This window comes from Panthera pardus, unplaced genomic scaffold, assembly GCF_024362965.1.
Source record: "Panthera pardus isolate Hobbes unplaced genomic scaffold, ASM2436296v1 HiC_scaffold_8, whole genome shotgun sequence".
Lineage (NCBI taxonomy): Eukaryota > Metazoa > Chordata > Mammalia > Carnivora > Felidae > Panthera > Panthera pardus.
In genome coordinates this window covers 356,908-370,147 of record NW_026527013.1, presented here as the reverse complement: position 1 = coordinate 370,147, position 13,240 = coordinate 356,908, and the positions used below count along the sequence as shown (strand labels likewise).

The 13,240-nt window shown below is 63.0% G+C and overlaps 1 protein-coding gene across 2 annotated transcripts; it reads right to left on the bottom strand.

Moving 5' to 3' along the window:
• Positions 1 to 282: 282 nt before the first annotated feature.
• PTBP1 (polypyrimidine tract binding protein 1) lies at positions 283 to 12,762 on the bottom strand. Of its 2 annotated transcripts, XM_019434070.2 has the most exons (15): positions 12,646 to 12,761; positions 9,949 to 9,979; positions 6,635 to 6,710; positions 6,306 to 6,478; positions 6,079 to 6,225; positions 5,796 to 5,966; positions 5,592 to 5,702; positions 5,343 to 5,517; positions 5,011 to 5,088; positions 4,148 to 4,296; positions 2,997 to 3,030; positions 2,471 to 2,563; positions 2,166 to 2,382; positions 1,989 to 2,066; positions 283 to 1,901 (listed from the first exon to the last, which is right to left on the bottom strand). In XM_019434070.2, exons 1-15 carry the CDS (start codon positions 12,651 to 12,653, stop codon positions 1,769 to 1,771), a joined length of 1,674 nt encoding a protein of 557 aa, XP_019289615.1. In that variant the 5' UTR covers positions 12,654 to 12,761; the 3' UTR covers positions 283 to 1,768. The 2 variants fall into 2 exon arrangements, with proteins under 2 accessions (XP_019289615.1, XP_019289616.1); XM_019434071.2 differs by lacking the exon at positions 5,011 to 5,088 and having other exon boundaries at positions 12,646 to 12,762.
• Positions 12,763 to 13,240: the final 478 nt, after the last annotated feature.

Below are 13,240 nucleotides of genomic sequence, written 5' to 3'. Positions count from 1 at the left end.
CTGAGTCACTGTGGTCCAGGGCCCCCACGCACATGAGGGTTGGGGGGGGGGGGGCGGGGGGACGACGGGACACAGATGTCACGCTCGTGGACTGAGGCTCATGCACGCGAATGGTGGGGGTGGGCAGTGGCGTGCGGCCTTCGCCCCTGGGAGGAGACCCTTGCCCCCCGCCCCACACACCTCATCAGCTCCCCCAAACCCCATCCCCGTCAGAAAGGAGAAGGCTAAATTCAGAGGAGGAAACAGCAGTGAAGGCAGAGGCGGAATAAAGAGGGAATCAAGTGCAGGATGCAGAGACATTTATTCAAAGTCCAGCAGACAGACTGGCCAGCCGCCCTCTACAACGTGAACAGGAAGAAAGAGCCTACAGAGAAGGTAGGAGTTGTAAAATCGCTTTAATTCGGTTCTCTCTGCATTACAAGCCGTCGGGGCGGGCAGTGGAGTGCCTCGCTCCCGGCACAATACTGAGCCTGTAACTGCGGTTATCAAAATATACATCTGCGTCACCTTTATAAAAAACCACGTTTGCTGCCCCTCGTTTTACAACAGGTATAAAAAATTATAAATATTTACACCCTTGTTCCAACCCCACACGGAAACGCGAGGGTCCAGGCCCGAGGGAGGGGGCTGGCCAGCACGGGGTCTGCTCGCAGGGGCGCCCCTTGGACCCGTGAGCGCAGGACGACGTGTGGGAGACAGTTAAGACTCAGGGGCCGCTGTCCCACCTTCTGGGGCCCCAGCATTAGAGGCAGACAAAAAAACAAACAAAACTTTGGTCCAAAATTTGCAGGAGAAAGGAAACCCTGAAAGTTTACGAGTTTAAGAGCGCTTTTCCCCTGGACAGGGAACAGGTTAGGTGTGAGTAAGGCATCTGGAGGTGGTGGGCAGGGCCGGCCTGGGGCCTCGCGGGAAGGGCCGGGGCCCCAGCGGGTCTGCCCTGGAAACTGGATCCTGCCCTGCGACTTAATTACAAGGAATACAATAAAAAAGGACAGTATGTAAGGTCATAGGTCATACCACGAGGAGGAGACGGAGATTATACTCATACCATTTTTATCATCTCGCTATATAAAAAGTTACTTAAAACTATTTCTTTTGCATATAAATGAAAACAGATTAGAGTATTTGGTCAACTGGAAATATTGCTAGGCACAGATGTCTGCGACTGCATCAAAGCATAATACAGAGATTACGGTGAAAACAGAGCTCCGAGCTGAAGGAGGACAGGGCCGGTGCCTCGGGGTCTTGCCCCAAGTTGGGGTCCCGGGGTGGGGGTGGGGAGAATCACACACTTGATTGAACACATCAGGGGGTGCCGGCTGGTCCCTGCAGCTCGCAGCCTCCTGCTGCGCCAGGCACGTGATCCCACGCGGGAGGCCGACCCACCAGCCCCCACACCCCCCCCCCACCCCCCCGCCGAGGGCCCTGCCAGAGCAGCTGGTTTTAAGGCACAAGAAAGCCGAGTCGAGGTTTGGGAGCGCCCACCCCACAGGGGCTGCAGAAGGCACGGGCTTGGGGGGCCGGGGAGGGAGCGGGGGGGGGGGCGCACTGTCCACTCGTCACCAGGAGCCTGAGGCCGGCACCCCACCTCCCCAGGGTGAGCAAGGTCGATCAGATTTAATTTTTTTAAAAACAGGTAAACTGATTTCTCTTTTAAAAAAATAAAATCTCTGGTCTTTTAAGGTCACTTCAGCTGCTTTTTAAAGTGGCTTTTCTCTGGAATGATGGAAGTTGTGGCCAGGCGCCAGCAGGCCGGTCCCTGGCGGCCCTAGATGGTGGACTTGGAGAAGGACACCCGCAGGTGGTGGTTCTCGCCCAGGTCGTGGTTGTGAAGGTCAATGAGCGCCTGGATGGCCTCCTCCACCGAGCCCATCTGGATCAGGGCCATCTTGCGGTCCTTCCTGAGGGACAGACAGGGCCAGGGGCATTGGGGGGTGGGTCGGGGCAGCGGGCAGGGCGGGGAGCTGTGGGGGTGGGGCGGCACTCACTGGAAGAACTTGAACCCCTTGACGATCCCGCCGTTGCTGGAAAAGAGGATCTTCAGATCGTCCTCGGACACGGAGGGCCTGCGGGGAGAAGAGGGGTCGGACGCTGGTTCTCGGGGAGGGCCCGGGGAGGGCCCGGGGGGGGCCCCAGGGAGGCCGCAGCCCACACCCTGCACATACGGGATGTTGGAGAGGTGCAGGGTGGCCGAGGGCGGGAAGATGTTCTGGAAGTTCTTGGAGCCGGGCTTCTTGAAGCGGTGCAGGGGGGAGTTGCCGTAGTCCTTGGTCAGGCCCTGGTCCTCCTGGCCCTCGCGGGGCAGCTGCACGTTCTGGTGCTTGGACAGCGTGATGCGCACCGGCTTCCCGTGCAGCTTGTGGCCGTTGAGGTGGCTCATGGCTGCGGAGGCGGTACGCTCGTGACCCCAGGCCCCACGCCCACGCCCGGCAGCGCCCGCCCGCCTGCCCCGCAGGCCCCGGCCGCTTACCCAGCTGCGCCTGGCTCCCGTCCGCCATCTGCACCAGCGCGTTCTCCTTCTTGTTGAACAAGATCTTCACCCGCTGCACGTCGCCGTACACGCCTTCGAGAGCGCGGGGACAGGGGCGCTGAGCCGCCTGCAGCCCCGCCGCCACCTCCCCCGCCAGCCCCCGCGCCCCGCACACCCCTCGCAGGGCTGGCTCTCCCCGAAGGTTTGCTTATTCTGCCTCTGGCACCTGCGTCTAGTCACAGGGAACGGTACCAGGAAACTACCTTCAGCAGAGAGGTCGTAAACTCCAGGAAAGGTCCGCGGCCAAGAACCGGCACTTTAGCATGCTACCAGCACGTTTAACTCTTCGAAAAGCATGCAGGGCAATAAACCATGCGTCTCCCGAGTCAGAATAAATACGCAAACCGAAGGCAAGCCACGTAACGAGGCAGAATGCCCGACTGCAAACTCATAGTACATCTTAGGGCGTAAAAAATAACCTCAACTAAATGAAAACAAGGTAATAAAAGTGTGAATGATAACATACCGAAAAGAATAAAGAGGCTTTGGGGTGTGACTCTCTTTAGAGGACAGCAGAGCAAGGCAGCGAGGGACAGGGAAAGGGAGAGGTCAGGGGGCGAGTTGCCAATCGTCCACCACGAGGAGGCAGCCCCACAGGCGTGCAGGTTGATGGATGATGAAGTTGTCAGGATGTTAATATTCAAGGGCAGGTTGGTTTCCGGAGAGCAGGGTTTGAGGGGGAATTTTGTTTTTTATTTATTTATGTTTTGTTTTGTTTCAAGCAACAACAGGAAGCAGAAGTGCCGTGCAGTCAGTTGGCAAAGAAATTCCGGATCAGGGCAAGAAAACAAATTGGGAAAGGGGAAGGGGAGAAAAGAAAAAAAGTAGCAAAAAAACACAGGTCAGTAAATACGTAAGAAACACGAGCGCTCCACCAGTCCAGATCTACACACATTACAAGTCACAAGTCCACCTCGCAAACACAGGCAGGAAAGCGCCCCCCCTCCCGCAGCGAGCAGCAGGAGGGCGCGGCCGGGACCCCCAGGCGGCAGCCCGGCTCCCAGGGGCCCCGGCCGCCTGCTCGCTGCGGCGGGCGGGCCTCCGAACAGCGCTCACACAAGCACGAGGCGGAGCGAGTCTGTTAGTGGAGGCTTCGCTAGGGGCCGGCCGCCCCCGGGCCGGGAAGTCGCAGGAGGGGCAGACAGATGAGAGACAGTCTGAAACGCTCGTCAGAGGCGGTCCCATCCTTCCCCTTCTCCGCTCACCCGAGCTCTCTCTGAGCCACACTCTGCCACCGGGACGGGCACGGGTTTCGCCATCCCGGGGACCTCAGCTGCAGGGCAGCGTCCCCCCCGACGGAGGCACCCGGCGGGCGTCCAGACCGCGTCGTGTCTGGCTAGAAATTTTAAGGACCGCTTTCACGTATCAAAGCGTATCTCGACCCTGCGTCTTACGGAATCGGAGACGTAAGCCGAGGTGTAAAGGAGAACGAGAGAACACTGAGCGCTGAGGTGGCGGCAGCGAGTGGACCGGCACGGAGGGGTGCCGCGACCGGTGGGACCCCGGCGCCTGGGGCCAACAGGAGCTCAGCCCGCTCCCCTCCGCACTAAGACCCACTAGCGTAACACCCCCGCTTGCGCTTCTGGGAACGACAGCCTGGGGGGAAGAGGCACGTACCTCGGGGTTGAGGTTGCTGACCAGCAGGACAGAGTTTCCTGCCCCTGCCAGGCCGGGGATGGCGATCCGGCCCGCCGCCGCCGCCGCCGCCGCCGCCGATGGGATGGCCAGAGGAGCCAGGGCCCCGTGCACGTTAGGGACGGAGAGGCCTGGAAAGGGAAGGGCGGTCAGGATGTGAGCAGCAGGGCCGGGGGTTCTGCTGGGAGGCGAGTGCCGGTCCTGCCCGTCTTCTCGCAGGAGGAAACACAGGAGGCGGCCGCGGCCGTGCTCGGCCCGGTGCCCACTGTGCGGCCTGCCGGCTCCTCCTGCCTCTCCTCGTGGCACAGACCGTGCCAGCTTTGGCCCCATCTACATGCGCCCAACAGTACAGAAGCTCCACTCGGTGGATGCACAACGGAGCCCCGGACGGGCCTCGGCCGTGCGCGCATGCAGGCGCCCGTCACCATGCAGACGACACCCGGGCGGGACGCAGCAGGCCCGTGCCTGTCACAGGAGGGCAGGCTGGCCCCCTGGCAGGGACGCTCAGGTGTGCCCCCGCCCCGGTTCATGCCGCTCTGCTTACCGGGCCACTTAAATTCATCTACTAGGGACACATCCCTCCAACCACCGTGCGCGCTCGTCCTCGCCCGGGAGGTGCTTTAAGGGAACCAGACCAGAGACTCTGGGGTTAGCGGATTCTCTGCACAGCCCTGTCCTAAGACTGCCCTGTCCAGGCTCCTCAGGGAACCCAGAGACCCGCACCCAGGGAGGCGGGCTCCCCCCGAGACCGAGCCCACGTCAGCTGCCCGTGGAAGCACAGCTACTGGAAAGGTGTGTGGGCATGCACGATCGACGGTGGGGACCAAGGTCAAGTGTTTGAGTACCTGCAGCTTGAGGAATTGCAAAGGTGGGAGGGAAACCAGCTCCTGCATACGGAGAGGCTGACATTATACCAGGCGCACCTAGAAACAAATGAGACACTAATCATCGCACCCACCACCTCCGCCGCGAGCAAGGGCTGTGTGTGTGCGTGACCCCACACCCAGTGGGCAGTCTGGGCCGGGTGCCGTGCTGGCCATCTAAGGAGCAACAGGCACCAACCTCCCTGGGCACAGAGTCGGCGTCACGGGGTGCCTGGGGCACGGACACTGAGCTACGTACACATCCTCGCCTCCCACGGCACACGGCGGTCGGGGCACCTTGCCGGGCGTCTTACCGAAGGCAGCGGCCATGGTCTGGTCCAGCGAAGGCTGGCTGTCCCCGGAGGGCAGGTCAGGGCGTGTGTAGTCACGACTCTTGTCGTTGTTGTACTTGACGTTGAGGCTGGTGAGCTTAGAGAAGTCGATACGGAGGGTACAGCAGGCGTTGTAGATGTTCTGCCCGTCTAGCGACTGCAAGGAGACAAGCCGTGAGGCGCCGGGAGCCGGGGGGCTGGCCAGGGAGGCGTCCCGGGGACCCTACTCACCAGCTTGGCGTGCTGCGCGCTCACAGGGTCGGCGTACTGCAGCAGGGCTTGAAACTGGTTGTTCTTGGTAAACGTGATGATTTTCAGAACCGTGCCAAACTTGGAGAAGATCTGCAAGAGAAAAGAATGGTCCCGACCTCCGCCCGGGGAACCCCACGGTCGGTAACAAGCCCGGGGGCGGCCGCACGCCCCCAGCCACCTCACCTGGTGGAGCACGTCCAAAGTCACTGGGTAGAAGAGGTTCTCCACGATGATCCGGAGCACCGGGCTCTGGCCGGCCATGGCCATCCCCGCGTCCACCGCGGCAGCCGAGGCGGCCAGGGCCAAGTTTCCCGACTGCACCGAGTTCACCGCCTGCAGTGCTGCCTGGGCCCGCTGTGGGGAAGGGGTGGGGGGGGTGGGGGGGGGAGTTACGGCCGGGAGCCCCGCGCCACCGGCTCCTTTCTCCCCAAGTCCACCCCACCGCGCCCCAGGCCCGGCAACGCACCGCCTGGTTGGGTGAGCTGTCCGTCTTGAGCTCCTTGTGGTTGGAGAACTGGATGTAGATGGGCTGGCCGCGCAGCACAGGGGTCACGGACGTGTAGTAGTTCACCATGGTGTTGGCGGCCTCCTCTGTGTTCATCTCGATGAAAGCCTGGCAGGACAGGAGCGTGAGCCAGGCCCGGATTCCTGAGCCTTCCCAGGAAGGGCACTTGCCTGGCTACGAGCAGATACCTGATTTTTCCCTTTCAGCATCAGGAGATTGGTGACCTTCCCGAAGGGCAGTCCCAGAGAAATGACCTCGCCCTCGGTGACGTCACTGGGAAGCTTCCGGATGTGGATCACTCTGGAGGGCACGCCTGCACTCCTGTTGTCACCCTTGAACTTCTTACTGTCGTTCCCATTTGCTGACGGAAAAGCGGTGTGTAAGGCATAAAGCACCGTCCAGACTCGAAAAAACCCTCTGTGCCCGGAACCAGCTTCCTCCGCGACTCCAGGAGGCCGCCAGCAGATGTCCCCTGCCCACCCACAGCCAGGGGACTGGGGACTGCACGCAGAGTTACCTGCAGAAGCAGAGTTGCTGCTCATGATAAAGGGTCCGTTAGTGACACAGGCAGAGAAGAGCTCGTCGGATCCCCGCTGAAAGAAACAGGGGGTGTGTGGAGCAGAGCAGAAGACCAGACGCCCTCCCCAACACCCGTGTCCACCTCTCCCGTGTGACCTGCTCTCGAGAAAAGACCGCACCCCAAACTGACCATTTTTCCCCCGCGATGTCCTCGCAATCCTAATCCCAAGACACACTCCTCCTCGACAAGGCAGGGGCGGGGGGCCCAACGCCTATGGCACGGGTTCACGCGTCACGTCCACCCCACGCTCTGCAGGACCTTCCTGCGCACACGGGGCCTCGTGCCAATAGCCACACGGGGCTGAGCCCGGCCCGGCTGTCCTAGAGAGCTCGGCTGTAGCCCTGCCCACGTCAAGACCGTGGGACCGTCTTCGATGACCACGGGGCTGCCGGCAGACTCGAGGAACAAAGCCCCCTTGTCGCACTGCAGCCACCTGCTCAGCCACAGGGCCCTGCCCTATTTTCCAGGCGTCTAAGGAAACCTGAGCCTTGCTCTAGTCGCTGTCGGACGGAAATACTACCTGCTCTCCATCCGCGCTGTGGGCGGCGCTGTGCAGTGAGGGGCGGGGACCCCGGCTCCCTGGGACTTGTGACCTGCCCCTCTCTTGCCACGTGCTGGGCTCCATGTACTGGAGTCAACCCCCCAGCACCACGTGAGACCGACCCTGGGTCCAGACACCATGTGGCGTCCCTGCTGCCAGGTGAGGCCCGAAGGCAGAACCAGCCTACACAAGGTGAGGAACCGCAGGGGACCAGCACTCCTCAGTCGGGGGCCCCGTGGGCCCAAGGACCCGGCTCCGGCCGCACACTCTCGCCGCCCAAGGCTCACGGGCTTTAGGACGGCGCCACCAGGAACCACAAATAACTCCTCAGATTCCCTGGATCCAAAACTGGCAGCCAAAGAGGGTCTCGGGGCCTCGGCTGCCCAGGCAGAAGGGGAAACAGCAGCCCACCTGGGCCCCAGAGCCTCCCCCTTCTCCATGTGCTTCCTCAAGGACACCGTATCTTCGCTCCTCTGCTGAGCTGTGCAAACATGAGCGCGCACAGCACCCGGTGCCCCAAACCCTCCAGAACCTCCCAGCCCAGCAGCTGGTGACAGCGGCCGAAGGAAGCTAGAGGTTTAAAACTGCCCTTTGGGACAAGGACCGGGAACGGGCTGCCCCAGCTACTGAGACGGCTAATGTGGGCCTGTCCCCAAACCCAAACGCCTGGACAGGCAGGAACCCACACAGGTCCCCCACAGCCCAGAGCCCTGGAGCCCAGCGATGTGGAGGTAAGCGTCCACAGATCCGAGGGAGGACCCGCGTGGCTCCACCTGAGGAGCCGCCGTGGCTCAGGAAGAGCAGGACAGTCAGACTCCCTTCCAGGCTGAGGTCTGGCACAGTAAAGGGAAGTGTTAACCACCAGCCAGCTGCAGCCTATCACACCCCAAGCCTCCCGAGTCACGGAGGCCAAGAGGAAAGCCGGCAGGGACCCCAGGCAGGCCTGTCCACATCCTACCTGTCAGAGCCACAGGACAGCCCCTTCCTGTCTCGGGACTCAGGGGCCCGGGCCCTGACCTGCCCCCATCTGCCGGCCACACAACCCTCATAAGGGCAATCTTGGCCCCTGCCGAGGACCAGCAATAGGTGGGGCCGGGACTCCCGTGAGTGGCTGCATCCGTGTCTCTGTGGGCATCGTGCTCCCTTGCCTACTTACACTCTGCTCCTCTCCCAGGACACAGACCCCCCCCCCCACACACACACACACAGCGCGGGTACACACACGGACCCCCAGCTCAAGAGGCGCGGATGTTTCGCAGGGCAGAACCTCAGGCACCAGAACACCACAGGCCTTGTGACTGGGCCACAGCTGGGCCAGGCCCAGGGACCACCCAACTGCCTCCAGCAGAGTTCTTCCCACGCCACACTTGGGGAGGCCACTGGGCATCAGCCCTCAAGTCAACGAAGCTTCGAGAGAAACCAACCCTCAAGCACGTACTTGCTACCGGACACAGTGCGGGACAGCACACGGCAGGACCACCTTTCCTTCCCCCGAACACCAAGTACCCCTGACACCTGGACACCACTCACTTCCCGCATAGCCGCTTCTAAACCCAGGAAGAACCACACTGCCCTCCCAGTGGGCCGGGGGTGCAGGTTCAGGGGGGGCTGTACTGGCAGGAAGCCCCTGCCCGCACCCCCCAGGAGGTTCTGTCTGTGCAGGTGGGATTCTGGAAGCACAGGTCTCCTGGGAACAGGATGGCCAGAAGGAGACCGTTCCGAGAACAGCCGTTCTAGAGCTGTTCCGGCCGGAAAGCGGCTCCCACAGTAAGGGGAGGACAGTCTGCAACCCAGGCGTTTTCTGGGATCGTTACAACCCCCTCAGAAGACAGTCCCTCTCCCCTCTCACCACCTGACAAACAGGTTTTATCTGCAGGAAGATCAGGACAGGCAGCGTGTGAAGACAAGAATCCACTTGGGAAAAGTGAAACCCAGCCCAGGCACGGCTGCCGACTGACCAGAAACCAGCTGGCTGCCTGCTCAGGTCACTCGAGCCACCTGCGGGGAGCCCAGGAGCCATGGCCCGAGGACTCCCCCACCTCCCAGCACGGAGCCCAGGAGGCGACCAACTGACCGGCAGTGCTTACCGATCATCAGGCCCAGGGTTCCCCCGGAGGCCACGTCCCCGCGCGTGCACATGCCTGGCCTGCAACCGGGAGGGAGAAGCACGTGGCCCCCCAACTTCCCGTGGGGACAACTGCGTTCCTTCGTCCACCTTTCTTGCCACTGGCGTTGAGAACTAACCCTTCCGCACAGAAGGGACACAGCGCTCTCGTGTCCCTCAGCTCACAAACACCAGAAGTTCTCAAAACAGACAACTACCCAAACCACGACGCCATCAGAAGTAGCCCCAAACTGCCCCAGAGCCCCCACACCCCCTCCAATCTCACCCCCCACTCCACAAAGGGCTTGGAGCATAACCAGATCTTGACTTTTCCCACATCAAACCGAGGGCACTCAGAACTTTCTGGGGCAGACGCCCCCGTCAACCCCACCGCACACATCCCTCCTAACCCGTGAGCCGTAAAGCAGGACTCTCATGGGCTCTGAATTTCAGGGCAGGTGCCTTTTCTTCAGGGGAGCTAGGGAGCCCACTGGGCAGAGGACAGGGCCTGCAGCCTGGATGCCTCGGGAGCACCGAGTCAGAGGTGGCGCGGGCAGATGGGCCCAGGCCACGGGCACAGACTCAGGCTGAGCCGAAAGTACCTACCTTTGTACCAACTGCTATGTCTGGGACGATGCTACAGAGAGAGAAAAAAGAAAGCCGTTAGCCAGGTGCACTGCCGGTGTCCCCACTGTCCCAGGGGTGGGGAAAGCCCACAGCCCCTGCCACTAGGGTGTCGGGAGTTCCCCGTGGCCACCAGCGTGGCTCGCTGCTGACTGCACACCCCCACCCCCACTAGAGCCCTTCAGGCAGGGAAGTGAGCCGTTGTCCAACTAATCTCAACTTGAAAAGGAGCCACCATTGTCTTCCAGCCCCCTCCCTCCCAGCAGGACCCCAGGCCCCGCCTCTGGACCTGTCCGAGGACAAAGCTGCCCCCTTCGAAAGCCCCAGGAGGGACCCTTGACGTTGTTACTGAGGTTCAAGTGCTGTCGTCTGCTTTCTAAACACTGGAAGCGCTTAGGAACATTTCTGAGCAAGACGGGGCCACTGAAAAGGCAGCTCTCAGGCCCCAGGTCAGAGCTTTGGCTCCAAGGGGAAGACAGGGGACTCCACGTCCCACGCATGGAAGGTTCCCGGGAAGGGGGCAGCTCGGCTCCGGTGAACAGACAACATTAACACAGGTTACTTATCAACCTGGCTCCGCGTGACTGGACTTTCTCCCGCCTGGGGGCTGGACGGAAGCAGGGCTACCTGAGGGTCCCCGCAGCCCCGTGCGCCAGCTCCTAGAACAGCACGGCGAAACCCTCTCCAAGGGCTGGTGCGCGGCAACCGTGAACCAGCGAGGTCCTAGGCGACTCACGGAGCATCCGTCCACAAAGGGAACTGAGTCAGCGACGCCCCCCTCCGGGCCTGCCCGGTGGATGGAGCCACCCGCCTCAGCACACGATGGCCCCCGTCACCTGGCCGAGGACAGGCGGTCCCAGACCCCGCGGCAGGCCCTGGGGCAGCCACGCGCACCCCCTCCCTGCACAAAGGCCAGCTTCGCTGTCCAGCTGGGAGCCCCTGGTTCCTGCCCTCCGGGAGGCAACTCCCAGGACCCAAACCCTGGGGTGTCGGGACCCCAAAGCACCGGCCTAGTCCTGCTGCCTGCAGCTGTGGCCTGCTGTCTTGCCATCATTCCCCTCGAGGCAGGACCTTTGCCTCCTCACCGTTAAAAAAAAAAAAAAAAAAAAAAAAAGAACAAAAACACCTCACGCCCCGACAGCAACACGTTCTTAAAAACCCTAGTGAGCCAAGAAAAAACTTCCCAGAAAAACCGAAAGAATGAAAAGCATGCAGCTTCCCGGCCACTAACCCAGGGCGACTCGCGGCCTCCTAGTCCCCGGGGGGGGGGGGGGGGGGGCGCTCCCACAGGAAGTGTTTCACAGAGGCCGGCCTTTCCTCACGCGGGATCTGAGCCCTGGCTGCCCGCCGAACCGGCACGCGGCCTCGGAGCGCCGTTTCCCGAGACTCCAGACCGCGACCCGACCCGGCCCGGGGAACACGTCCCCCCCAGCTGGCTGGCTGGGGAGGGGGTCCCAGGGGGAGGTCCATCCCAGGCAACATGGAGGACGGACCGCGAGATCATGCCCACCACGCCGCAGCAATCTTTCTAAGGGGCTGGATTAGATTCCGCCCGAAACCTATCATTTCAGGCCCGAGGCACACGAGGCACGTGACCCTCCAGGCATTTTAACCAGCTCGCCCCGCCCCAAGGGCCAGACGGGGAGGAAGGAGGACTCGAAGCCCACTATCAAACAAAGTTAAGCAGAACTCTCGGGAAGCCTCAAACTTCAATAAAAGTGGCACCTCCCCCTCGCCCACGGGGATACGACAAACGGTCCCCCGGACACGCGGGATGCAAGCCACACTCTGAAGCGAGCTTCATTTTCCGCAGGTCCTGGCATTTCTCCCCCAAGACCAGAAAGAAACCTAACATCTGAGAACAGGTCTCGGCGCCGCGGGCAGGCCCGGTCTCCGCGGTCGGCTCCGGCTCGGGGAACCGCCGGCCCGGGGCGCCCCGCAGGCGGGAACAAAGGGGGGCGGACGGGCCCCTCCCCGGCCCCCGGCTCGGGCGCGCGGCCATCCTTTGTGGGTAGCCGGGGAGGGGCCGGGCGGCCGGCGGGGGCGGAGGAGGGCCCGCGCCCTTCCGGGCAGGAGGGCGGCGTCTCCCGGCCGCGCCTGGGCCCGCGGCGTGCGGGGGGGGGGGGGGCTGAAGGGGGGCGAGGGCAGAGTCCGCGCGGCGGGAAAGACCGCGCACGCGCAAAGCCCGACAGGGGCGCGAAGGGCTGCGCACGCAAGCGCGGGGGCTCGACGGGGAACGGGAAGGGCCACACGGGGCACGCGCAGCGGGGGGGTACGGGGAGCTGGAAGGCTCACACGGGGCGCGCGAACACTGGCGCGTGCGCGCGGGACACGGACGGGAAGCGGGAAGGGCCTCACGACTGCCGCGTGCGCTCGGGTTGAGGCGCGCGGAGGCCGGAAACGAGCAGGGCTCGAGAGCTTGGCCTGCACCACTCTTCTAAGCCCAGGAGGCACTGCCCGCCTGGCGCTTCCCCCCCCCCCCCCCGCCCCGCCGCCTCCGGCAGCCTGCCCCGCGCACGCACCCCAGGCTCAGGGAAGGGAGGGACCCCGGAGGCGCCCGCGAACCCGGGCGGAGGAGGAGCGACGCGCGGGCCACGGCCCCGAGGAGACCCGGGCGGCGGCGAGGGGAAAGCTGGATCGCCGGGAGGTCGTCGGAAACCGCGGAGAAGCAATACTTACCCGTCCATTGCACACAGAGGAGACCCGCAGGGGACGGAGTGGAGGCGCCGGAATAGCAGGAACCGACCCAACGGCTCCGAGTTATAGACTCACAAAATGGCGGAGACGCCCGAACACGTCCCCCGCGCGCTCTGCCCATTGGCTCCCGCCACGGAGAGGGGGCGGGGCGGGCGCCGCGGGGCCCTGCCGGCACCTCCCAATGGCTAGGAGGTCGCTCGAGGGGTGGAGCCAAGAGGGATGGCAGGCGACCATTGGAGAAGGCGGCCGTCCGTCGGGGCTCGAGACGGAAACGACCCGTGGAGACGGGGGGAGGGGAGAAAAGGCGGGATCACGTCACGGAGCTTGAGCCAGTAAGCTAGCTGCGCTCCTGCGTGGGGCTTTGCGGGAGAAGCCATCTTGAGAGTGGGTACGTGGCGAGTCCGGCCGCGGGAAGCGTGCTTTCTACCGGGCTGCCGCCATCTTGCAAACGGGCAGGGGCCGTCCCTGGGCGTGAGGGTACAGGGAGCTGTGTCGCCATCTTTGGGTCGGGCAGAGAACCTACGGGGCTCCATCTTGCTTTTGGGCACGTGGCCGAAAAGCCTGATTCAAAAGGAGA

Bases quoted from the DNA above. Each gene is read 5' to 3' on its own strand.
- PTBP1 (XM_019434070.2), bottom strand. The intron at 6,479-6,634 runs GTAACTCTGCGT...CTTTTCCGTCAG, and splicing joins CAGCAACTCTGCTTCTGCAG to CAAATGGGAACGACAGTAAG. The intron at 4,297-5,010 runs GTACTCAAACAC...TTCCCTTTCCAG, and splicing joins TGCAATTCCTCAAGCTGCAG to GCCTCTCCGTCCCTAACGTG.